The following is a 27,977-nucleotide window of genomic DNA, read 5'->3' as shown; positions in this document are numbered from 1 at the left end:
ATCAACTGGTTGCCTCCTGCATGCGTCCCAACCAGGGCCAGGGATCGAGCTTGTAACTGAGATATGTGCCCTTGACTGGAATCAAACCCTGGACTCTTCAGTCCACAGGCTGACGCTCCATCCACTGAGCAAAACTGGCTAGGGCCCTTCGTGAACTCCTGAGCACATGACTCGACACCCCCAGCCCTCTACTGCGTCCACCAGCCAGGGCCCTGCTGACACAGCTTTCACACGTGCCACAACTGAGCACAGAGTGACAACCCCACACTGACTGTGGTCTCTTCGAGGATGAGTCCTGTTCGAAAAGGGTTATGGAAATAATTCTGGACTCTCAAGTGATGGCTGAGATAGAGACAAGGACCAAAGAGCAGAATTGTTATATCTCAGGAGAGCAGCTGTGGGTACATTGAGGCTGGGCTGACCTAGACACATCAACTAGGGAAGGGGGCACTGGGGCACAATATTTTAGGAAGCAACAGGTGCTTAAATGTTAAAATTTGGCTCAGTGCGTACTCAAAATTTACTAAATAACTGATCAGCCCCTGGTTAGCTCTTCTTCCAACTCTGTATGTAAGCAAATCTATTTCATACAAATAGATCATGTTTTATTTGGTTCAGAATGTACATGTAGTAAGTTTACTTTGAATTCTTCAGGAGTCTTTACATTCACTTATAATACTTAGACTATTTCTGTAGTTCATCTTTCCATCAATGACGAATTCAGAGATTCCTTGGAATTTCCCAAGCTGACAGTCTGTGCCAAAGTTTGGATAATAGAAATTCTATAACTGGTGGCTTTACATTTTTAAAGAGCACACTTTTATCTTTTACTAATGGGATTAAAGGCCCCACCGCCCTTATGGTTCCTGGTTCTTAGCATTTAAAATCCTTTTAAAAATAAAAGTCCACCATCTGGTTTGACTGAATGCCAGTCCGTCTGGTCTCCTTATCACCCTATCCTGGAGGTTCCAGTTTGTGCCCTTAGGCATGAACCGCCCCCTCCCAATCCACCTGCTCCTTTTTCGAGCTCATCAGCCTTATGGACCTCTTGGCCTCCCTGAAATATTTTCCACTGGCCTCCGCCCTCCCTGCTCCTCTTCCTGCTGCCCTGCACCTGCTACTTAGAGGGCTTCCAGGGCTACCCTTTGCTTTTCCAGAGACAACTCAGTCAGATTAAGATTTACTCCACCCCAAGTGAGCAATGCGGGGATAGATTCCTAGTAAATAAACAGAGTGGAATTTTTGGCTCTCTCCTTGGCCACCACCATAGTGAACTGAGTCCTCCTGTTCTCTCATAGTAGGCTTTGGGGTTGACTTAAGTAGGAAGGTTGGGGGGCAAAGGGCAGGGGGTAGGGGGCAGTGAGCATTGGGGCTCTGAGAGCCACTTTACCAAGCTCTTCTTGCCCGTCCTCCATTAATTCTCTCCCTGGTTATTTTAGAAATATTGCACCTTTTCTCTCCCAACGAGAAGCCATGAGTGAGAGAAATAAGAAGGAAAAACCCTTACAAAGAAAAGACACACATTTTACTGCTCCTGTGATTTCTTCTTCAGAGCTGTTTGTTCTAACAGTGTCCTGACCTTCCTATTCCTTGTCTTTACTTGAGCTTCTCCAGCTCTGCTGCTCTTTCTCTGCATTTTCCGGACTAAGAGCTGAGATGCTGGCTGGGATGGCACTCACACTTACCACAGCTCCGCGCCCAGAGGGACATGCCCCAGGTGCAGTCAGATGTGTGGAGAAGGAGTAAGCAACCTACCCTGGTGAGCAAAGCTCTCTCATTAATTAAGTGAGGCCCATTTTCTCAGAATGTGGGCCTAGAAGATGATACAGATGGCCCTTCCGGCCACCAGAGTGTCTGCAGATTCATAATTGGGACCAGATTGACTGTGATAATAACTTGGAGGCCAGTAAGAACCAGCAACAATAATGCACGTGTGGCAGAGGAGAAATATCTCCCTGTGGTCTAGGTGCTCAGACTTGGAGTTTGCACACATTATTAATTCTTCTCTACCCAATCCACCAGGAAATCCTTTTGACTCCGCCTTTATAACATGTCCTGAATCTACACCCTTCTCATTACTTCCAGCTGGCTCAGCCTAGCAGCATCTCTGCCCTAGAGCAAGGCAACAGCCACCTAACTCCTGGCTTCTGAGAAGCAGCCACATGATCCCAGTCAGTGTAAACTACATCATGTCGGCTCCCATCTCGCTCTGAGAAAAGGCCAGCGTCTTACCTGTCCCACAAGGCCCTAAACTACCTGCTCCTGATTGTCTCTGACCAGGTCTCCTGCACTCACTTTTCCTCAGCCTCACTGGCCTCCTGGTTGCTCCACCCACAGCCCAGGCATCCTCCAGCCTCAGAACCTTGCACTCCCTACTGCCCCGTCCCACACCTATGCCAAAGGCACACTCCCTCAGCTCCTTCAGATCTCTCCTCAAATGTCACTTCATCAGTGAGGCCTTCCCTGACCAACCTATTGAAAACACAAAGCAACTCTAACACCACCACCTTTAACACCTGCTAACATGTGTAATAATTTACTCTTTGTGTTTAACGTCCATTACAACATCATTCCACGAGAGTAGGATTTTTGTCTTTTCTGCTCACTACTCTTTAGAACTTAAAACAGGCACTCTGCCATAGCCGATTTGGCTCAGTGGATAGAGCATGTCGGCCTGGGGACTGAAGGGTCCTGGGTTCAGTTCGGGTCAAGGACACGTACCTAGGTTGCAAGTTCAATCCCTTGCCTGGTCAGGGTACATGCGGGAGGCAATTAATCAATGTGTCTCTCTTGCATACATGTTTCTTTCTCTGTCTCTCCCCCTCATTTCCACTCTCTCTAAAAATCAATGGAAAAATATTTTTGGGTAAGGATTAAAAGAAAAACCAGGCACCCAACAGGCCTAGTGATGGCTATTTGTTGGGAGCACATGAGTGGTTCCGTAGAATTCCCTAAGCATACATGACAATGGATCTTCCAGCTACTGGGTTCTGCAAAGGCACCATCTGCTTACACAAGTGTCTTAGCCAATCTGTGCCTTCATTTCTAAAGGGTTAGGAGCATAAAAAAGCTTTAGGATAGCTGTAACTCGTGCAAAAATTTAAGATACAAAAGAAATAAAGTTTTAAGATGTTTAAGTTGAGTTCATGAAGGTGTAAGCAGTATGAAAATGCAAAAAGAAAAACAAAAACAGAGTGATATACACTGAGTGGCCAGATTATTATGATCTCTGAATGCATAATAATCTGGCCACTCAGTGTATATCCTATATAATAAAAGGCTAATATGCAAATTGTCCCCTCGACCAGGAGTTTGACCAGCAGGCAGGCCGGCCAACCGCCCATGTCCCCTCTCACTGGCCAGGCTGGCCAGACCCCATTCATGCACCGGGCCTCTAAAATATATACTGATACCTATCTATCTATCTACACACACACACACACACACACTGAGTGGCCAGATTATTATGGGTTCAGAGATCATAATAATCTGGCCACTCAGTGTATATATACAATTTTACAAAAGAGACCTTTAGAAGTGAAATAAAATTAAAGTGCCTGGGACTTATGGACTGGGGATTATTTGCCCCTGAACTTTTCTTATCATTAAGGAGAATTAATGCTTTACAGTAAAGAAGCTAGACCAGCTTTAGAATCAAGAACTCTTTAATGTTTGAGCTAGGGTATTTGAGAATCAGTTTTACTAGATTAAGAGCATTCCTTTGATGTTTCCTGGACCCTCTCACAGCTTCCCAGCAAAAACCAAAGTCAAGTTCAATTCATTGACTCCAGGGGAGTAAATAAAGGGCGTGTAGATGCGTGTGTTTAATTAATGGCAGTAGAATAGTTACAGACAAACTGCCAACAATGTCACCTCCAATTTCTGCAAAGCCTCCCTAGGATCTGAGATCAAAGCTCCAACCTCTTAAGAAGGCTTACCACCGAGGAACTGCCCTTTTTTAAATGGTAACTCATAAAACAAATTAGAACACAAATGGTCAGAATGACTTTTGACATGGTTTTCTCTGTATCACAAGGCGAAAGGTAGATTTACAAGTATCTTCTAAAGTACAGCCTTCAGCAATTATTTACTGCAGCCTAAAAATTACTAGAAAAAGAAAAAAACAACATAATGTTTAACTGATTGCTAATATTTAAACAGGAAACAGTTTTTTTCCAGGGGGGGGTGTAGATGTATTGTGTAGAGCCCATCTGGGCGGATGAAATGTTTAATATGTGTTTGAAGGGAGGACCAGGGATATTTGTGGTTCAGAGAATCCCTAAGATACAACACTGGCCAGGGACAATCTTTCTGGGAGGGGACCTTTCCAACCTTTGCTCCCAAACAGAAACAGCGCAGTAACAGTAGACCAGGATGGGCGAAGTCCTGAAGAACTTTTCAGGCTCCACTTGATTCTAGCAAGTCATCTAATAATAATAGCAGTTAATAATTGCCAAGAGCTTATTATATGCCACGCACTGTGCTGAGCACTTTATATAATTTTTTTCATTTACTTTTCACAGAAATCTTCTAGGGTGGTATTATTATTATTATTATTATTATTATTATTATTCCGATTTTGTAGATGAGAAGATGAGGCCCAGAGAGCTGAAGTAATTTGCCCTTGAAAATTCAGCTAATAAGTGGGGCAGGGGTTTGAACCTGAATAGTCAGACTTACCAGCATCTGAGTCACTGCCCAACCACACAGTTGTGGTTATTTTGTTTATTTATTCTATGTCTCCCCCCACCAGATTATAAATTCTTTGAGGTTAGAAACATTGAGCTTTTTACTCATTCACTCAGTTATTTATTCTTCCACTCGTTTTGTCTTCATCCAATGACTATTTCCTAAGACCCAAGTCCAGGTACTATTCTGGGCACTGGAAATACAGCGGTGAACAAACCAAGGCCCCTATTTTCATGGCGCGTACATTGTCGTGGAGGGAGATAAACAATAAATGTTCGTGTATATTATTAGCTGACAAAGGCTAAGTCAGACCATAAAAGGTGCAGTGGAGAAAAAGAAAGCTGGTAAGGATTGGACATGATTGGAGGGTCAGAGGTGGCTACTTCATAGGAGGTATTCAGAGAAGGTCCAATGTGAATGAGACAATTAAGTAAAATGCTCCAGAAGGTGAAGGAGTGGGCTCCCGAGATCTCTCGAGGAAGAGAGAGCCAGTGCAAGGGCCTGGCTGCAGTGTCAGAGTGACAAGAAGGCCAATGAGCAAGGAGAGACAGAGTAAGTGAAGGGGGATAAGATGAGGCATGGAGGTGACAGGGACAGATCATGAGGGCCTAGGAGGTCACAGTAAGGACTTGGGTTTTATCTTGCTTACTGCTATAACCCCTGAGCCTGGACTAGACACTCCATTAACATTTGCTAAATGAATGAACTGATATCCTCTCCTACCACAAACAAAAGAAAGGCTGGGGAGGGAAGAGAAGGGACAAAGCTACTTCCTGGGGAAGATGAGAGAACAGAGAGGAGGAAGTCAAGGAGGGAGACCTCACATGAAGCTGCTGACTCAAGGACCTCGGGGAGTCTTTGCTTTCCTAACGAGCCCCAGCCTGTGAACATCTGAGACATTTCTCTTTACCTGACCTGCAAGAACACAGGTCAGGTATGAGAAAAATGTTCAGAAGCTGACCCTGACTCAGGAGAACGACACGGGTGAAATAGCCTGCAGATGTTTGGAAACCAAGCCTTGACCGAGACCCATCTGCGTCCCACAGATCAGTGAGGAGCTGTTTTTAATCACTCTGAGAAAGAGCCTCCATGGCAGGCACCTCTCCACCCAAGTCTGACCTTAGAACTGGGTTGTGGCCACCAAACCTACCTGGCAAAGGTCTTGCTACCACTGTGGAGTTGGTTATTCAAGGAGAAGACAAAGGTCAAAGGCAACAAGGCAAAAACGCCTTGTTCTCTTGCAAGAAAGGAGGGGCCAGCGACACTGAGCAGAGAACCCTGTGGGGTGCTTTCTGCTCATAAGATCTGGTTCTCTAGGCCAAGTTGGCCCCTGGTTAGAAAAAGTTGGAAGACTCAGAAAGAGCTGCCCTCCTCCCCTCTGGGCCTTTGTCGTGAAGGGCCCTCCACCTTCCTTGCCCTTCGAGATAATTCTACAGATTATCTCCATAGAAGTCCCTGCAAGTTAAGGCAGCATTATCAGAAAAAAAAAAAAAAAAAGCACCTGTTGTTTCTGTTTCACTTGACAGTTAGAAAAATGCTATAAAATGTTCCTTGCGAATACGACCTTCACCCAGCCACAGCCCACAACTGCCTAAAGAGGAGACCAAAACAAGATCAAGGTTTTATAATGACCATTCATCCAGAGAAAGAAAACAAAAAGGTGTCTCTTGCTATAACTTTTTTCTCAATCAAATTTAAGGTTATTTCTTAGGTATGATGGCCTCCACACCCTTGCTGTAAGGTTTCATCTAGTTTCCATTCCAAGCCCTTGTCATCCATTTCTCTTCTCTGGCTGGACTTCTGCCCACAGAGCATGGTGGCTCATCAGTACCCCTCCCTGCACTGCAGTTCACACCAACACTAAACAGTCAACTGCCTATTTGTCCTGTTAGCACACTGTCATACTTCATGCGATCACAGTGAAAGACAACAGGAGGCACAGGTTAGGTAGGACTGCCAGGGAGAAGGCAATACGCTGACCATCACAGAAGGTTAACAAGTCAGAATTCTCCTCAGGTTTAAGATGAATTAATGCATTATTAACAAATCAGTCAGGCCTGTGGCTCGGTTTCCCCCACCCACAAAAAGCTGCTAATGAACAGCTCTTCAAGAGCCCTGTGAAATACACTATGCAAAATCACATGCAATACATCTCAGGTTAGGTCATGGTACCCATCATTGCGAGGACTAGTTACTTCCATGTTTAAGAAAACTCAACAGAGCATCACTTTATCTAAACTGGAGCTTACTGGCAACTTCAGCAGAGACCAAAGTCAAAGGAATTACGTTTTCCAGGACAAGGGGCCTGATGTCATTCTCAGTGGTTAAGTTCACACACACACAAACCCAAAAGGTTAAAAATGAAATGTCAAGTGAGAGCAAAGTGATTAAACAAAAACATAAAGTAACTGTGATTCAGAGATATACTTTTTTAAACCATTACATGACTTTAATGGAATTAATGAATTTATTTTTCAGAACCATACTTAGGACATTTGCCCCATCACAATATAAGCTAGGAGCAGTGCCCTTCTCATAATGGCATAATAGCCATCCCCATCGCCCTTGTCATGTAAGAAGGCTTTGCAGGGGGATGAGAGGAGTCACCGCAGAGTCCCTTCTGGATGAACTCATGGGAGTCTGGAATCTCTAAACAGCATGCATCATTTAGTGATGAGCTTTTTTCCTATAGAGAGGGTCCATAGTTTTTACAAATTGGTACAGGAATTGGTGATCAACCCCTTTTACCAACCGCTAGAAAATGGTAAAAAAAACAACAACACTGTTTTTGGATTATCAAAACTGAGTTTAAAAGGGGCCAGTTACCACTCAGGATATATACACCTTGCCTCTCAGTGTTTCGTCAGTTTTGGGTTTTTTTTAGTTCCCAAACAGCAGCACATTTTTTAAACCTGCTGAGAAATTTGGTATTCTTTTCTAAAAAAGGGTAACTGTATGTCCTGTCTCCCTTTGCCAAATGAAACACACACACACACACACACACACACACACACACACACACACACACACTACTTCACAGAAACATATTTCTCTGGTTTGCAGAAATGAAAGCTAGCCTGGTTCTGGTCCGTGGGGAAGCCTGACACACCCGTCAGTGTCGGCTTGAACAGAACCCCACTGCCACCTCGTCAAGCTAGGGCCCTGCAGTCACACAGGCTCCCACAGAGGACCCACAGTGCTGCGGGGTGACAGCAGGGTCCACTTGGCAGAAATAAAGACAAATTTACCAAAGACAAGCAGCCCGGCAGGGAAGAGAACTTATTTCCATTTTCCCTTGTGTGCTTCTAGTTGGATAGGATTCTAAAACAACCAAATGAAGCTTTCTGGTTACCCAAAGCAGTGGTGTCGCTACAGGGAGCAAAGAGTAACAAAGCCTGTCACGTTGAGGCTAAGCCCCGTCGCTCTGTTTGCAATCACGCTCCCACAAGCTGAGTGTGTGGGCCACGGCTGAACAGGGTGTGATGTCCTGAACAGAACACAGGTGAAGACCAACCAACAACTGACCTTCAGCTTCCTTGAGCCCATGAGCACTACTAAGTCCCTGAACAAGAATTCCTGGTCTCTCTGATCCTGTTCCCATCCTCACATTTTTTCCTCTCTCTTTTACCTCCACCTTTCACATTTCAGGACCCTTGTGACAACACTGGGCCCACCCAGATAATCTAAAATAATCTGCTTATTTTAAAGGCATCTGATTAGTAACCTTAGCTCCATCTGCAACATCAATTCTGCTTTGCCATGTAATCCAACATATTCATAGGTTCCCGGGATTAAGACTAGATGTGTTTGGGGGCCATTATCCCACCCTCCACAGATGGGTATGTAAATTATTACAAATGCTATCTTTTCTATAGTTTTATTATCTAAACTGCTTTTCTCCACCTGATAAAGCATGAACCAACAAGAGCATGGGACCTTTCATGAATTGCGTGCCCTATACAAGTTTTCAATGTTCTTTTTGATGTTAGAAGCATTTCAATACTCAGAGATTCTCATAGCTCTTATTATAATCCTCTTTTCTTTTCCATCAGCAAATACTTTCATCTACCTCATAGTCACAGGAAATATGATCTGAATCCAATTTATCTTTCAGCAATCTGCCTTTATTTTTAACCACAACGTATATACCATCAGAGGGTTTCTTGACTATGGAATCATAAACACTCAAACCTAGAGAAAATATATTTAAACTCATCTGTTATAACAAAAATCTTAAGAAATGGCCTTTTTTTTCTAAGAAATCCTCACTCTAGTCAGGATATGCAATATGTCTGTATTTTGAGCTAGAAAAGGAAACAAAGCAATGTTAGGATTTCCTGAAAGCTTTTCCACTCTGTGAGTGGGATGAGCATCCTGGAGCCAACCGACAAATAAACCTCAACTTGTTCATGCACCGTGGGACAAAAGATTCTATTTCTACATTTTGGGGGGAGCAATAGGGGGTGGAAATAAAATAAACAAATTAAGAAAATAGTATAGCATTATTTTGAAAAACTTTCCCATATAAGTGATAGAAATTAGACATAAGTGACTTTGAGAAGAAATAAAAGTGTAGGAAAAATAATATTATGAGTTTAATTGTAACATTTAATATAAGTGTTCCTATTGTAAGAGACCAGCGCCTGAAGGTACTGTGGTCACCAGTGCAAGTTGCTGTGAGGCCCTCGAAGCAGGTTAAATTCCAGTATCTGCTCCCTACAGGGCCCTCTGCTCATAACCCCCCTCTCTTTGGACTTGGGAGAGCAGAGGGAAGATACTAGAAGCCTTGCCTCCTACTAAAAGAGAAGGAAGGAAGGGGATTTCATGAGCACTGCATGCCAGCATGAATTGAAGTATTTGGCAAGTGCCCAGTCTAATTCTAGAATTAAGTAAAAAAAAACTTAATTATTTTTAAGTGAGGTTTTACAAAAAGTCATTTGGAACATATTGTATGCATCTCAAAAATGCTTACCCAGCTTCTCATGCTAAGAAAGCACTGGCGAGCTGAATGGCTGTGTGTTATGAGCAACTGAAAGGAGGTTTACTACGACCACCTCAAGGCTCCCAGTGGAAGTAGGTTCTTCTTAAAAGTGCACATTCAGACAAGAAAATGAGAAGATCAGCTACAGCTTAAACCTCAACAACAAGAAAACAAACAACCCAACTTAAAAATGGGCAAAAGAGGACTTCCATGGTCCAGTTTGGCATGGAAGGAGCTTAGAAGTAGCCATTCTATCCTAATTAACAAGTAAAAAGCTGAACCAACTGAAAAATCCACAACTCTTCTTAGATCCATCAGAGACATGAGGTCCGAAGGCAAACCACTGCCCCCAAAGCTGGAGACACAGACAGAGGATCCCCACGGGAACCAGCCAACCGCGGGAGGAAAACCTGAACTGTAACTGGTGAACTGCTAGAGCTCAGCGGGGACACATCTGAATGATAAAAACTATAGATGAAGCCACCAGGCTGTCTATAGAAGCTTTACCATGTTGTCACAATAAATATCAAAGAAAAAAATCTCCTGCTTCCAGCAAAGGGGTGGGAAAAGGAACCATTTTGAAATACACCAGAGCACTCAGTTCTCGGTAAGTTCTTCTTCACAAGACCTGCTCTTGGGGGAAACTAGTTACCCAGAGCCTAACTCGCTGGGTTTTATCGGAGCCTAACTAACCTCCCTAAAGGAAAATCCCCATCTCCAGGTCCCCCTAGCCATCCTTTCCCTGAGGGAGAAAAAAACACAAACTCAGAAGCACCACTAAAGGTCACAGACCAGGGGCCCAGGCTCATCATAAGACTCAAACCTAATCATAGGACTGCAGAGCAACAGATAGTCAACTGATCTTCGACATGAGGGTGAGGAATCTACACACAGACTTTGCACCCTTCACAAAAGTTAACTCAGAATGGCTCACAGACCTAATGTAAAATCTAAAACTATAAAACGTCTAGAAGATAACATAGGAAAAAACCTACGTGACCTCGGACATGACAAGGACCTTATAGACACACCACCAAAGACACAAATCATGGAAGAAGAAAAAATTGATAAGCTGGACTTCATTAAAATTAAAAGCTGCTCTGCAAAAGACCATGTCAAGATAGTAAGAAGACAAGCCCGTGGAGAAAATATTTGTAAAAGACACATCTGCTAGAAGACTGTTACCCAAAACATAAAAATAAACCCTCTTAAAACGACAATAAGAAAACAAACAACACGATTAAAAAATGGGCTGAAGACTTTAACAGATACTTCACCAAAGACGATACACAGATGACAAGGAAGTGCATGAAAAGATGTACAATGTCATATGCGTATTGGAAACTGCAAATTAAAAATACAATGAGATACCACTATACACCTATTAGAACAGCCAAAATCCAAAACGAAGACAATATCAAATACTGGCAAGGATATGGAGCAACAAATGCAAAATGACATGGCCCTTTTGGAAGACGGTTTAGCAGTTTGCTATAAAACTAAACATACTCTTCTCATTTAACCCAGTAATCTTGCTCATTGGTAGTTACCCAACGTAGCTGACAATTTATGTCTACACAAAAACCTATACATGGATGTTTACAGCACCTTTTTTCATAATTGCCAAAACTTGAAAGCAGCCAAGATATCCCCAGTAGGTACAAACAAACTGCTACATGCAGACAATGGAATCTGACTCAGCAGTAAAAAGAAATGAGCTATCAAGCCATGAAAAGACATGGAGAAGCTTTAATTGCATGTTACTAAGTGAAAGAAGCCAATCTTAGCCCGGCCTGTGTAGCTCAGTGGTTGAGGGCCAACCTATGAGCCAGGAAGTCACAGTTCGATTCCTGGTCAGGGCACATGCCGGGGTTGCGGGCTCAATCCCCAGTGTGGGGCATGCAGGAGGCAGCCAATCAATTATTCTCTCTCATTACTGATGTTTCTATCTCTCTCTCTCTCTCCCTTCCTCTCTGAAATCAATAAAAATATATTTTTTAAAATAGAAGCCAATCTTAAAAGACTACATGCTGTATGATTCCAACTATATGAGGTTCTGGAAAAGGCAAAACTATGGAGACAGTAAAAAGATCAGTGATAGCCAGGGATTGGGGTGAGGGAAGAGAGATATTACAGGGAGAGCACAGAAGATTTTTAGGGCAATGGAAATACCCTGTATGATACTATAATAATAATGCATACATATCATTATATATTTGTCCAAACCCATTGAATGTACAACATCAAGAGTGAACCCTAAGGTAAATTATGGACTTCGGGTGATAATGATTGTAACAAATGTACCACTCTGGTGGGAGTACTGATAGTGTACTGATAGTGGGGGGTTGTGTGGGGGCAGGAGGTATATGAAAACTCTCTGTACTTTCCATTCAATTTTGCTGTGAGCATAAAAATTCTCTAAAAAATAAAAAAATGTTAAAGTATTCATTGAGCCCTCACTGCCTTGACAATAATGGCACAAGTCTCTGGACTATCTGTCTCTTACACGAAAAGTAGCCAGAGGCTGGGTCACGTTCACTGCTGTACCTTCCAATGCAAGTGTTTGTAACAGGCTTGAATAATAACCATTATTTATTTTTTAGACAAATCATTTTTAAGTACCTACTGCCAAATAGCATTCCTCTTCCGGGTGCAGCAATGAACAAGACAGACATGATTCTGAGTAGGAGGCAGGTCAGGAAATAGCAGGATAAATAAGAAAGGTAATTTCAAAGAGTGGTAAGTGTCATGAAGAAAGAAATACTCATGGTAATCTCATAAGCACTTAGTATTTGCCAACCACTATACTGAAAACTTTATAGTATCCAGCTTAAACCTCAGAATAACCCTATAGATAAGGCTTTTTTTTTTTCATTCTCATTTTATAGATAAGGAAACGGAAGCTGGTAAAATAAAGTAGCTTGCCCAATGCTGCAGAGCGTGTGAGGGGCACAAAATTGGAGTCAATTTCATTTTCTGACTCCCAAGCTCATGCTCTTAGCCATTACACTCCTGTGTTGCCCATAAATCTCATGACTCGGAGAAAGACAGGAAAACTGCTTTCCCCAGAAGCATCCTAAAGCTCTGAAAGGAAAAGGAAGCATATCTGGCACTTATGACAGACTATGGAAAAAACAGAATGTTTTCCTTTTATATTTGATCAACTCTTCCCTATGACGAGGAGGAACTGGCTTCACTGGCACGGCAGCCCCACGTCCTGCTGGCTAATGGTGCAGCATCTTTTCATATGAAGGTGTTGCCTCGCCAGGCGTCATGAAGTACAGATTTAAGACTGCCATCCCCATAGGGGTAAGGCATTTGTGTAAATCCTCCCAAGCTTTCTTATTTGCTATCCCTAGCCTCCAAGAAGGGTCCTCTTTTGGAAGGAGCAGATTCAGGTCAGGGGATTTGGCCTGAGTACATCAAATAAACAGAAACACTCCAGATACACAGACCCAGCAGTGACAAATCACCAGAGGTGAGATGCTACGCTTGAAAAGAGCTCCCCCTTCCCCCTTGGACACAGACAATAATGTGCTGAAGTCCTGGGGCGGGGGGCTGGGGCAGGCTAGAAGAGGTCAGTGGGGGGAAAGGGGGAGGGGGACATATGTAATACTTTCAACAATCAAGATTTAAAATAAATAACATAAAATCATAAAGAGCTTCCAAGTCAGAAAGATGGAGGTCTTAATTCCAGCTCTGCCACTTACTGATTGAATGTTTCTATGCCTCAACATTTGCATCTGTAAACATGGGAGTAATGTAATGACAGATGAACTAAATGAGATAATGTCTACGAAAACTCATGGCAAGCAAACATGGGAAGAAGAAATAAGTTCAAAGACCCCTCTCTGTGACCTAAGTAAGCAAATTCAAGCCACACTGGTCCTAAAGCGTCATGTTAACAGGTGGCTGCCACCTTAGTCCCCTCCAGAAGTCCTCCGATGGAGAATGCACTTGAAATGAAGGGGTAATTCAGGTTCCTGTTCAGTCCTTTCCAAACTGCGGCCTGAGTGCCATCAGTGACTTTCTGGGGACCTCGTTCACCCCTATTCTGCCTGCTCTTAGTATCTTGCTTACTTCTGCTATGAGAGAAGCAGAAAAAGAGAATAATCGAGAAATATCCAAAAGTAGCTAATGTGACAGCTGCCTGAAGAAAAAATCTAGATGTTTTTACAAACACTTCTTGGCTCTCAGTGAGGATCACTAGCTGAGTTAGGTTTCTTCCTGCACTTGACGTTGAGTATTTTCAGAGGAAACTTCCTCCCTTATATTTTTTTAATGGTGTGGTGGGAAGAATATATTTTTAAGTGGAATGTATGTTTAAAGTTACAGAAGATAAAATCTCAAAGCCCCAACACAAACAACTAAACCACAATTCAAAAACTTTCTCTCAGACTGAAAGGAAGCCAGTGAGCCCTAGAATTAACTCTGAGCCATGGTGAGAAGCACAGAAAGCAGGATTCCTTGGGAATTGCTGATCACCCCAAGTACAGGGTAACACAAACACATGGAATTAGCCAGGGGGGACTTAAACCACTGTCTACTGGTCAAACACAAAGGCTCATATTAACAGAATAAAAAAAAAAACTATAAAAAGATTTTATTTTATTTTTAATCACAGAAAGCAAACAGTTCCATAGAAGAAAAGCCATGTGATTGGAAGTCTTAAGGAAAATCAAAGCTTGACTTCAAATAAGCTTTTCTCTGGAGGGAAATAAATACTGCAGCATCTGCCTTCAATCCATTCTTGGCTGGTTAGGATTAGCACATTCTACAATAGCTTTTCAGTGTCGATTTCACAAAAGATAAGCAATATATTATTATGAAACCAAGAGAAATTATTTTAAAAATTACACCAGAGACTCACAAACAAGTCTACTATAATTTCTTAACAAGAAAATAGTATATCGCCTGGCTGGAGTGGCTCAGTTGGTTGAATGTCCCATGGACCGAAAGGTCACCGGTTCCATTCCTGGTCAGGGCACACATGTCCTGTAGCGGGTGAGGCAGCTAATCAATGTTTCTCTCTCCCCCCCACCTCTCCTTTCCTCTCTCTAAACTAAATAAAAACATTCAGAAAAGGTAAGCTCATGCAACTTAATTGCTTACCTCCCAATTATAGACATTAAAATCCCCCAAAATAAATTTAAGAACCCAGTGTCGTACAGAATCTGAATTTTTATTAAAATGAAACAAAGATTAACATCTGGTCATAAGATCTAAGTGTGAGTAGGAAATGGAGTGAGGAAGAAATACTCATGTTAAAGTTTGTACATATCTGGACAACTCCAGATTTCTGTAGAGGAAGCAAAATAAATGGAGTTTATTTCTCTGAACTTCTTCAGAGCATGTTAGAGTTTCATTTTTATACCATCTTAAGTGGTTGTCTACTTGTTTTATAAATGTAGACTTTATCTTTTGCAGTAAAATATTAAGTTCTCAGGGTGGATCCAGGTTTTGCAGGGTCAGCATATGTAATCTGAAGGGTCCTCTCGAAGAAAAAGAATACAAAATTATGAATATAAATTATGTAGAGGGGGCTGTAAGTGAGGGTCCCTGGAGGGTAAGTACCAGCAGCTTCTCAGCAAATTCACTACCAGGGTGAGAACCAACCAAGCCTTATATATCGTTTCACCCACATGGTGTCCTGCAGCCCTGGGCATTTTACAGGCGTTCGGTACTTGCTGATTCCACTCACCTCAAAAGCAAGAAAAAACATACTATGAGGTTAAATTCAAGGCCAGGTCCTGGCCCATCCAAACGGTTCAAGATAAACTTTAACTCTTCATTCAGTTATACTTTAAATGACTGTTTGAATTAAATGGAATTTTAATTCATATTGATTCTGTTATTTAGTCATTGTCATCTAGTTAATATTTTAAAAATCCAAAAATGTCTACTATAGAAGAACAAAGAGCAGATTTTTTAAGATCATCAAATAAAAGCTGGATGTCCACCAGTCATAGACTAAACACTCTAGTTCCTGTGTGTCTGTCCACTGTTTGTGGTGAGCAGCTGGAATTCACACGCGCTCCCTTACTGACTATGGCCATCTGTAGCCAATAATCAATGGAGTTACCCCAGAAGTAGAAGAGGTCACCCATTCCAAAAAACTCTTGCAGGAGTTCTGACGGGTTGACCTATTTCCTCCTACTGCCTGCCAACAGTTAGCATACTTCAGCCTTTTTTTAAATATAGAATAGCAAAGAGAAAACTCACATAATTCTTCAGGTTCTATTTATAGGTGAGAGGTATTATACACGCAAACAAGCTATGAAAAAAATGACTCACTAATCCCACAGGTTTACACTCCAGGCTTAGTATTTTAAGTACTGCTATGCAAAAATCTACAGGACTGCCTAAGTCCAGAGTTACCATAACCAGATCAATGCATGATAAGGAGGGATATCTTGTGAATGCTCCTGAATATACAGAACATAAGATCCAAATGATTTCACTCTGTATGCATCTATGAGGAAAATATCTTGAGAAAAACCCAGTTATCAATAATCTTGTTTCCATTGGAATAGAACTTAATTATTAAAAGGCCTTTCCTAAGACTGATACAATTGCAGAAAAAATATTTAAATGTCTTCATGAAAAGAATATTAATAAATAACTTTTGAACCCAAGGGACAAATTAGGAAAAATATTTCCAACATCTGATAAGCAAAGCACCAATTTTGTTAATATACAAATAGCTGTAATTAGACGGTCAATAATTAGATGACAATAGCCCAAAATAAAAATAAGTAAAGGATATGCAAAGACAGTTCACAGAAAACACAAATGCCCTGTTAAGTATTTTAAAGAATGCTAAACCTCACTCATAAATGTAAGAAACATACGTTTAAAAACAATGAGTTCTTTTTCAGTGGACAGGTCATGCTAGAGACAGTTCCGATGGCAGAGTTGGCAAGGGTGTGGGAAAGTGAGAGAAGGGGCCCCCTCCTCTGTGGACAGGAGTGTGGCTGGTGCAGCCGTCTGGAGGGCAATCTAGCAATATCTTTCACATTTTAAAGTGCTAAGACATTTTGACCTATCGATCTCTCTTCCATGAAATTGTTCTATGGAATTCTCAAACCGATACTCGGAAGATATATATTCAAAGACACTCTTTACAGCATTGTTTAAAATTTTTTTTAAAAAATTTAAAAAGTGGGGAGAGCTTAACTGTCTATCCATAGAAAAATCAGTTCAATAAAAAAGAATATGGTAAATCTATCTACATGTGCTGATTTTGAAATAACAGTTTATTTAAGCTTTCAAAATGTAAGCACTGTTCCAATAAGCCCTTTAGATATGTTAATTCCCTTAATGAACAAAAAATCTCCAAGAGAACAATAATGAAAAAAAATTTTCAAAACAGACTGTGTATTATGATTCTATTTATATCATATTTAAGTGTATAATCTACTAGTATATGTAATATCATGTGCATGACACATATCTATATAAATGTGCATATCGGTAAATGTACATATGCCGCTCCAAAATTTGGGAAGAATACAAAAGCGATGGTGTGCAGTGATCACCCAGGAGCGATGGGACTGGGAAATGGGACTTGGGGAAAAGGACATTTTTACTTCTTACTTTTATAATTTTCTGAATTGTTTGAACTTCTCACTATGTACATGGATTACTTCTACTTTTGAAATCTTAATGTGTATTATCTGCCTAATTAGATTATGTTCTGTCTTAATTTTTTTCTTTATACTTCTATATGGAAGTTATTTGGGGAAAGGTAGCCATGAGGAAACATTCGTGTGTGTTTTTTATACCTTCCTATAGTGTAAGAACGTTTAACATGAGGATATATTACTGTCAACTTTTTAAACGTAGTTAAAAATCAGGATTCAACAACTCCAACAAAAACATCCTATCTCATTTCCTTTCTTATACAGGAAACCCTAGAATATAAGGGTTTGGATGAGAACTCTCAGGATTCTAAAACAATTGTCTGGCTTATTTTTTAAAAGACAAAGTTTAATTAGAAATAAAGGGGGAAATACAATCATCGGTGTGTGAGTTACAATGTACACTGCTCTACTAGATGTGACGTGTGACTTAACATAAATCAGGGATGACATTTATGTGCAGGTCCATAAAGCAGCCAGTGCACAGTGGTTGTTGGTAGTTATCATCATCATCATTTTTACAGCCACCATTCATGAGCTGCTTCCTATAGATTTAACACTGAGCTCCATACTTCACACATATTAGTATATTTAAATCTCACAACCCAATAAAATTTCCAGTTACTTACTGGAATTACATGAAATTATAAAAACATGGAAAAATTTTAGGGTGCCAAAGAGTAAGTGAACTCTATAAACAGTCAAGTCTAGATTCAGAGCAAGTACTTCTAACTCCTATAGATTTTTTATGAGATATCTTCATCACAAATAGACCGTAAAGTGGCTCCTGAATAATCTCCATGCCATTTGCTCCACCCCTTCCAGTTAATCCTTTCTCATACCTTCACTCAGCATCAACTGCAGGTGATTCAGACCCTCATCCCTCACTCTGCACAGTCCTACACTTCCGTCGCCTCGCACCCGCCTTCCGATTCTTACCTGTCCAGCAGTAGTTCCAACACTTCTTTGGTGGAGGCAAAGCCTCTGTACGTTGACAGGAAGATGCTGATATAGGTGAAGTCATTGTCCCCGAAAGCTGTCAGCAGGTTCTCCACCAGCTTCTCCAAGGTGCCGGCTTTTATGGTCCTGATCTTACAGGTCTCATACTGGCTGACGGTATGTCCTGGAGGGAGCTGGTCCCCTTCCACCTGTACAATAAATGCAGGGTTGTTAGTAGGAGAAATAACACTGTGAAGGAAAACTTTAATAGCTGAAGCGCTGAATCAGAGCCAGTCATGCTTTCCCTTGCTCTTATTTAATTTCCCTACAAGCCATGTAAGGCCATCCCCTCACCTGTGGATGTGGTAGAGTAGAGGGGCTGGTGGTGGTGGTGGTGGTGTGTGTTTCCTTCCTCTCTAGAAGTAGAGGTATTACTTCATCATGGTTACATTTGCTTCTATTTACTATCCTATCAAGAACTAGGTTACTGACATATTTTATCAAGGATGTTCTCAATAATCCCAGGAGCAAGTTTAGCAAATGGTATCAATCATTCCCTTTATATTGTTCCATGGTAAGTGTTCAAACTCATCCTTTGTAAAAAAAAAAATAATAATAATAAATATATATATTTCTATTGATTTCAGAGAGGAAAGGAGAGGGAAGGAGAGATAGAAACATCAATGATGAGAGAGAATCATTCATTGGCTGCCTCCTGCATGCCCCACAATGGGAATAGAGCCAGCAACCTGGGCATGTGCCCTGACCAGGAATCAAGCCCTGACCTCCTAGTTCATAGGTTGATGCTCAACCACTGAGCCATGCTTGGCTGGGTTGTAAAAAAATTCTATATTGCAGTTTTCATTCAATGCTATTTTGTATTCGTTTCAGGTGTACAAAGTGTTCCCTCCAATAATGCAAGTGACCACCTGGCACCATACATAGTTATTACAATATTGTTAACTATGAAAAAAATATATATTGTTAACTATGTTCCCTGTGCTTTACCTTAAATCCCCATCCTATTTTGTAATGACCATTCAGTACTTCTTAATCCCCTTATTTCACTCACCGCTAAACCTTTCCCCTCTGGCCTCAGTCTGTTTGTTCTCTGTATCTATAAGGCTGTTCAATCTCCTTCTTAAAGACATCACCCACAGTGGTGAGCTGGAGCCAACTCATACTGGCTTTGGACAGCTGATTGCTAAATTGTAAGCCAGTTGACATCATGCTGATAACTTGGGAAATCAGCCATGGTAGGCATACGTTCTCCATGGAAATCTATGGAGATCTGACCATGACCTGATGTTCTTCAGTCCAGGGAAGGCAATTACTTTCTGATTTAATATCATGAGCAATCAACATAGTTGACTAAGAAGTGGCCATACCAAGCAGCCCTGGGCTGATCTCTGGGGAGTAATGAAAAGGGTGGGGCGTATGGCCCCCTCCTTCTGGAGACTGGCATTGCACAAGAGAATCAATCTGTTCATGAGAAGGAACTGTCACATGAAAACGAAACTGTGAATAATACTGGTAGGTGTAACTGCACCTTGGAGACATAAACCATAATACTAAGAAGTGATTAGTGATAAAATCTGTACAGCTTAAAAACTGAGTATGAAGGAAGATAATTAGGTTAAAGAATGATACAGATATGCCGTTCTGCAATAAATCTGTGCTTATCAAAGTTTACAGAGATGCAGTATTCAAAGCTTAACTTGTCCTTCACAGGTGCTGGGGAAGATGACCTGCCCAGGAATCTGTTTCTAAAGCACGTGATCATTCCAAGTGACGCAAAGACTCACCAGATAATTTCTCTGAATTGTAAGTTTGAATGGTTTTATATCAAATTCTTCTCAATTGAAATATTCAGACACGTGAAAATTAAAGATGGGTAGAGAACTGAATCTCTAAATGGTGACGTGTGCTTACGACGCAGCATGCCTGCTTTTTCTTCATCTGGCCTGTCAGAAGGTAAAACACTGGAAGGAAACTAGCAGGCGAGATTGCTTTCTGTAAAACCAAAGTGTGGCAATCTCTGCCCGAGGGGTTAGAATAGCTAAGTGTCACCATGTCCAACTGCCAACAAGAATTAATAGGAGCACTCCAGCCTATGGACTGATGACTCTTTCTGCATTTAATTTTGGAAGATACTAAAAAGAGGGGCCTGATTCAAGAAAAATAACAAATGTTTCCTTAGGCCTGTGACTCAGATCATGGCCTAGTAACTGTTCTTGATCACTCTGTGTATACTTTCAGAGCAGGCCTAGTATTTCCTGTCTGTCTCCCAGGAGCTTCAATTAACATTATCCAGAAGCAATAAATGAAAAAGATATAGGTTTCAAAGCCTAATTACATTTTTTAACTACTTGGTACAGTGGTGCCCTATGTGTCTATTATAAAATACTCATTCCAGATCAAAAGGGGCTGAGGTCAAGTCTGGGAGCTATAGAGTTAAAGTCAAGTACACGGCTTTACTTTAGCATCTCTTAATGTCTTTCATACGCTAACATGCGATGAAACTCCAAGAGAAGGGTAAGGTATATGACATACATTTGCAAGTGAACTTCCCTTTATTCTCACAGCATCTTGTAGAAGAATGTTAGAATGAACAAAGTTAGGGAAAATGGTAGCTTAGTAAGTCACTGGGATGCATTTAAAACTTAATTCGCATTTGTCACTTCTCATTTAAAAAGAAGAAAAATGAAGACCAAATATAATGTTAATTTTTATCTTCTATAAAAACATCTATAGTTCTTTGACCTCTCTTAATACCAAAAGTTAGGGATATTTTGCGGGTTTTACTTAGTCATTTTGAAAGACCTGGTCAAAATACTTAGCAGCCTGATAACATTAAAGAGTGATAGTCCAAGAGTATACTTCCGTGTCAGATGTTAACAACAAGAAGGAGAGGAAAGGCTTCTCAGTCCGGGGGAATATTCAACGCTTTAATCCTACATCACACTTCCTTACCTTGCGACAATGTCAGGGCTCCCTTACCAAACAGCTCTGTCATTTGATGATCCTTATTTTACTCACAACGCAAATTCCAATTTAAAACTAAATCCTTCCTTATTGAAAGTAATAACTATTTAAAAGAACAAATTTTTCACTGAGCATTGATGTGGCCAAAAACTCAAACACAGAGAAAAATGCTTGTCAGAGGACCTGATGAAGTGGGTCCCTTTTCCTGCCAGAAAGCGGACTTGGCAGGAAGCCACGTTCTCCCTTGGGAATGAAATCATGGTGCTCATTAACCCAGTCGCTTCCTTTCAGCCCGCCTTTTCCTCTGAAAAAATATGTCAATGTGCGTGCTGGATCCCCATAAGTCCCTTTAATGGTTTTTGCTCCTCAGTGTTTGCATCTGTAAATTAGGAAGAACCCTGTTTGAGCTAACAGGATGGCTAATCAAATACTTTGAGTATTTTGATCTTAAAAATCCTTCTCTAGCCTGGCCGGTGTGCTCAGTGGTTGAGCGTCAACCTATGAACCAGAATGCCATAGTTTGATTCCCGGTCAGGGCACATGCCCGGGTTACAGACTCCATCCCCTGGAGGGGGCGTGCAGGAGGCAGCCAATCAATGATTCTCTCTCATCATTGATGTTTCTATCTCTATCTCCCTTCCTCTATGAAATCAATAAAAAGATATATATTTTTTTAAATCCTTCTCTAAGGGCGATGAGTGAGCATCAATGACAATGTCATGAACCGAAGTACAGGAATTGCTCTGGTGCCTAAACTTACTCTCCCCCAAATTAACAATGCATGTTAGGGCGTCAGGGCACTTGCCCAATGTCACCTTTTGCACATCTGCTCAGCACCCTAATATTTACTTGCTACAGCAAGGGGAAGACGAGGTGTTTGAAGATGGGTCCTAATTACCAACGTTCAAATAAAGTACATTTTCAAAACGGAGGACAAAAACTTAAAAATGATCTATCTGCTGGTTCCTGAAATTATTTTAAAATAAAATTATACAAAAGTGAAACACGAAAGAAAATATATACTCTGCCTTATGGTCAGACTGGAGAAACTAAAATTTTGGTTTCATTTTTGCAGCAAAATATTCATAACCTTTTAAGAGACTTTAGAGCTATATAACCCTTTTAAGAGACTTTAGGATCTTTTTGTTTGTAATATCTCAATACCTTTGAATTCTAGTTTAAAAGAAAAGTGAAGGGGGGAGGGGCTTGGCAGACAAGTGTTTAATAACCCAGACTTACAGGCAAAGCGGGGAGGGCTGAGCCTGCCCTCTGGGTTAGCACGCTAACAGGAAACAGCTCAATCTGGATTTAATCAGAGACCATCGCTTTACTGACAAGATCATGATACTGAGGCCACAAAAATGTTTCATGACTGTATTTTTGGCCAATCTTTCCACCATTACAATTCAGCTCTCCCTAAGAGAATATGTCTGACTCCTAAGGGATAAATATCTAAAACTCTGCCACGGAATTTTCATAATTATCAATTTTGGCATGAGGGAGACAGGAGAAAGAGGATGTGGGAGATGAAATGTGCCATATTTCAACTCTGCTTCCAGTCATGGAGAAACATACTCTTTCATTGTCTAAAACATAAACTGTTAACAAGTTGGGTGTTTCCAATTTGAAAAAAAAAACAAGTGTCCTTCAATCAAAAGAATGCATCAGTTATCTGATACTCTATCAGCGAGCGTGCCAAATAAACAGCCCGTTAGCCTGGAGGCGGTGTGAAGTCCTTCTCCAGGTCATGCTCAGTCTGCAGCACATCAGCGCCCAGGCATCCTGCCTGAGCAGAGGAGGAGTGAGTCCTGTTCCAGTCACGACTCCCTAAGAAAATCCAACACCCACCTCCAAGGTGTTATAGACTAGGAAGGTACGCGCTGCGACTCTCCATTCACCTCAGAGCAACACAGGTACATTTATACTCCCTTTTCAAATGTCTGCAACCACCACTAAGAACACCAAGGAACCACACAGATAGTACAGGAAATGCCATGAGGTGACTCCAAATAAACTCTGGTCATCTATCCATAGCGCTCAAATACGTACAGAATAAATGACCTTGCAGGGCAAAGCAACAGTACGTGTACCTAACGGCACACAGCAGTGTCATGGCTAAGCCAGTGCATCTGAATACAGTGAGACATTTACACGTGAGCCATTCAGAGATGTAAGACATAGTCTACACCAAACCCGGGGGCATGTGACGCCCAGCTCAATGTCTTCTGCCCTGTGTGGACTTCTACATTGGGTGTGAACTCACTTTTTTTTTTCTTTTTCTTTTTTTACTAGGTTAGGTCTGCCAGGGCTCCCAGTTATATTTTAGTTTCAGGTAAATAAAAAATGATTAAATAATTTGGGGGTATAAGTATGTCCCAAGCAGTATTTAGGACCTGCTCACATAAAATTTTTTGTTGTTTATCTGAATTTCATATTTAGCTTGGCATTCTGTATTTTTATTTGGTAAGTCTAGCAACCCTATGCTAAGTGCATACAAAGGGTTCACGATGGATCTCTCATTCATTTATTCATCTACTTATTCAACCACACATTAGCTTGACAGCACTATGTGCCAGGCACTGTGCAAGGCAGTACAGATATAAAGGAAAGAGAATGTAGTCCTGACACCCAAGTTGTTCCATGTGATGGAAGAAAAGGACACAAAGATGCCATTAAAATGCAATGTGAGTAAAATGGCAGAGAGAGAGGCAGATACCATGGAAGAACCAGGAGGGACCCAGGATAGAGGCTGCATCAGAAAAGGCTTCCTGAGTAGGTGATGCTTGCGTTGGATTTTAAGTCAGAGTGGGAGTTAACATGCTGGGAGGGCACAGCAGGCAGGGAGACCAGCACGAAGGCATTAAGAGGAAAAGAGGTGTGAAGGGGGGAATCCTGATTGCGGGAGCAATGTGACAGGGAATGTCAGCTTGGTTACAGAGTCAGCAAGATACAACCTGACGAAGGCATCGGAGCAAATCCCAAGGAACAAGACTCCATTTTCTATAGGTGTGAACATGGCCAGAGAAATCACAGTGTGGACAGATTGGATGGGAGGCTTAAAATTGAGTCAGTAAGAAAGTTGTTGAGACTCCAGGTGAGCAACTCCAAATAGGCCTTAACTTGTGCAATAGGATAGAGCAAGTGGTGGGTTGGGGGGGGGGGGGCATATTTAGGGAATATTCAGGAATTGGCAAGACTTCGTGATTAAGAGGGTGAAGATGAAGGGAAATAAAAAGTTCAAAATCTTTACCTAATTTCCAAGTTGTGGATTACTGGAGAGATAATGGTACCACCCAGAAGAGGGGGGCGCAGATTTTTGTGGGGCAGAGGTACTAAATTCCACTTTAGAAGTGTTGGGAGCCCCTTTGGGATTTTCCATGGTACAGTCCAATAGGAAGTTATAATCTAAAAGGTGGGGAGAGGGGTCTAAGATGGAAATAGGTAGAAGCTACATCAATGAAAATGGCGTCGCCCTCCCAGGCAGCATGTGTAGAACAGGGTGGCACCTGGAAGAAGACGAATATCAAGAGGGTTCCAAGAGTACAGATGTCAAGCACCAGAAGAAGCACCTGTGCATGTGGCAAATTCACACATCACCTGATCTGTGGCGGCATCTCTGGGCAGAGAACCCAGAAGAAATCTTCACCACCAGCTTCATACATATGCCAACATATGGACCTTCCAACTCACTGTGCAAACATATCAAGGTCCAGCCAACGGTGTGCTGGAGCCAGCTGGTACTGCTTGCAAGACCCAATTGCACACACACTGTCTCGCTTCCATGTTCAGTGACATTGTGTTGGTATCTTGAATTCAGCCATGGTAGAAATCTACACCATGGAAATCGGCAAATTAGCTATAAATCAGGACTTTTGCTCTGGAGAGCTGATTTCTCAGCACACCACTGCCCAGGGGTCCCTCTCAAATTATGTCAATGGTAAATGCAAGAGAGAACTTCATTCTGGTTGAACACTTTTCTCATTCTGTGTATACTGCAGTGAAGGGATTTGCGTTGTCACTATGATATTGATCTTATAGAAGACAGAAAAGAATGTCTCTGAGCTAAGAAAACAGTAGATATGTGATGGAGGGAGAGGTACAGGAGCATGTGCATACAAATGAGTGCGCTTTAAAAACATTACAAGATCCCTAAGAGTTGACTTTGCTTGAAGCCACATGTTAGAATGTGGTCAGGTTTCTATGAAGAATACCCTTCTTCATCCTCAGGAAAACGCTAACGGGGCTGTAATAACAAATCACAGCCAGGTTTTATCACACAGAAATCCCGGCCCTCCACCATCCAGTCTCAGCAGGGTTTCCCAGATCACCCCACAGAATCCAGAAACTCTCCCGGGGGAAACAGGAAGTTATGTTTTCCATCTCCTAAAAAATGGTAGTCCTCCTGGCTGTGAATCTGCTCAGCCCAATGTAATCCATAACAGACTCAACCTCCTCTGACACAAATCCCTATTTCTGACTTTCTGGTCCTCCTTTAAGGATTCCAAAGTCTGTAAGGAAGCAGATTCCAAAATTCAGTGGATTTCAGGGAGTTTGCTGACTACACTTTTCAAATAAAACAGTTTCACTTATATACGCTACTCTTCTGCTTGAAACTCAGAATGCTAATGATTAAGATGTTATGAATTAACCTGGGTTCTACTTCCACTTCTGAGACCAACTGACTTCAAGTTTCAATGTCTTAGACATCTACTTTATAAATGAAGAAATCACATGGTATTCTGAAAAGTTCAAGGATTTAGAGTTACATAAGGGGAAAGGTTTGAACTAAAATAGTCACTATTGCATTTGGCAAATAACATCACAAATCCTCGCATTCAGTTTGGTATCCAGAGTGAACTCGTAAATTTCTCTCTCTCTCTCTCTCTCTCTCTCTCTCTCTCTGTCTGTCTCTCTCTCTGTCTCTCTCTCTCTCTGACTCTCGGCCTGAAATGCCCAAGGTCTTCATATCCTGAGGTCCCAGGCTAACAGGTGCCCTGGCTTTCTGGAATCTGCTCTGTTTTGGTGCAGCCCAGCCAACCTCTGTCTGAAAAGGTCAGCAGGGGGGAGTGAGCTTCTGTGTGACCTAATATTCTCGGTGAATGGAGCCTGCTATGAATGGAAGGCTCCCCCACAGCCCAGAAGCTTTCCCAGCCTGCCATAAATCCCACAGACAGTTCGTGGGCCTTTATCTCCTGCTGAGATTTCCAGCGCTCTTCACCAGTCCTTGGGGAGTCGAGAGGAGGTGCAGAGCAGGGAGGCAGGGGGTGGCGACTGCCTCGTGTTTCCAGACTTAATCTCCAGCTTGATTATTACTCTGCACACCACATTACGGGATCTCTTATCCTCCCCATTTTCCTCTGGGATTGGTTTGGTTATAAACAAAGTAAACATTTACTTCCCCCTATTATTACCACCTATTATTATAATGATTAAGCATAAAAATCAAAGCTCCATTACCAAAATACCAGTAAAATCATTACTTCCCTGGATTTCAGAATTCCAGTAATGACTGTCCAGATTGTGTCTTTTCCCTCCCAAACTAAATCTTTCCAGTCAATGTGGACTTGGAAATTCAAATGTGAAATTTAACTCGATATTTCCCATAGAGTCTGGGACACGGGGCCTCTGGCGAGGACTCTATCCGTCAGTGAGACATCTGGCACAGGTAATATCCCTAGATCGTGGGCTTGTAGAACTGACTACCGACAGAGCAAGCAAGTAGCTTTCAAACATACTATCAGGTAATCAAATCTAGGACAAAGGAGGAAGAACAACTTAGTTTGAGTACACCTTGACAGAAAAAAGAAAACTCTGAGATGTTCTAAGAAATGATAGCAGGCGGGAGAAGGAGAGAGGAGAAGGAGAGATGGAGCAGGTAGGCCGATAGCTGGGGGTCGGCCAGCAAGCCTGCCCGCATTCCTGAGTGTATGCTGGAACTCTGAATTAACTTCTCTGTGGCTATTTCTGCGATTATCTAAGAGAGGATAGCCAAGGCCGCTGAACCCCAGGAGCCACAGCTTGTGTACACGTGAGCTTTCTGGACCGTGGCCCACCCCTAATCCGGAGGAGCAAATACTTCCTTAGGAACTCCCTGCCTAGCCCAGAAGTAGCCACACTTCACCTTCCCCCACCCTTTGTCTAGAGCCAATGGAAATTCTTCCAAAACAACCTCCATCCTTCTCCCGGCTCCTTGAAGTAGAAAAACACTTCACCAATCCAGGGGGCAAGGCTGCCATGGTTGCGCCTTCATGGCCCAGCTCCTTTTCCTCGCTACCAATGGCCCAATAAACCCTTTCTTTTAAACAGGCTTTCAGCTGTGGGGGTTAACATTTTTGTTCCACGGTCTCAGTGAGTGATACAATGACTTAAACTGACTTTTTCTCTTCAGGGGTTTTCCTCTTCAATAAGCTGTAAATTAATTCTAAGAAAACCCCTTATGCCCTAAAGAAAAAGCAAGAGAGGATTAACACATATTTATTGAGCACTTTAGGGTCAGAACCTCAATCCTACACAATAATCCTCTCGTATAGGAATTATTTTTACTTTCCTTGAAAAAACTGAGTTTCGAAGAAGTGAGGGCTCTGACCCAAAGTCACCCAGCCAATCAGCACAACTGACCAAGTCAGGATATAAAACCGGCCCTGTCTTCCTATTACAGCGTGTGTGTTAAAGCACAAAGTGACAGTGTTGGGCATTCAATCTCCATCTTGTACACCCAAGACTCTCATTACTTCACAGAACTC

General features: G+C 41.8%; 1 protein-coding gene across 2 annotated transcripts in view; it reads right to left on the bottom strand.

Moving 5' to 3' along the window:
- Positions 1–27,977, bottom strand: part of RGL1 (ral guanine nucleotide dissociation stimulator like 1) — a 220,785-nt gene that overhangs the window by 57,898 nt on the left and 134,910 nt on the right. For both annotated transcript variants that reach the window (XM_079760833.1, XM_079760834.1), the window contains one exon: positions 18,250–18,458. In XM_079760833.1, the coding sequence (XP_079616959.1) occupies positions 18,250–18,458 (209 nt within the window). The remainder of the gene's footprint in view (positions 1–18,249; positions 18,459–27,977) is intronic.

This window comes from Cnephaeus nilssonii, assembly GCF_951640355.1.
Source record: "Cnephaeus nilssonii genome assembly, chromosome: 21".
In the NCBI taxonomy this organism is placed as follows: Eukaryota; Metazoa; Chordata; class Mammalia; order Chiroptera; family Vespertilionidae; genus Cnephaeus; species Cnephaeus nilssonii.
This window is presented reverse-complemented; position numbering and strand designations above follow the sequence as displayed.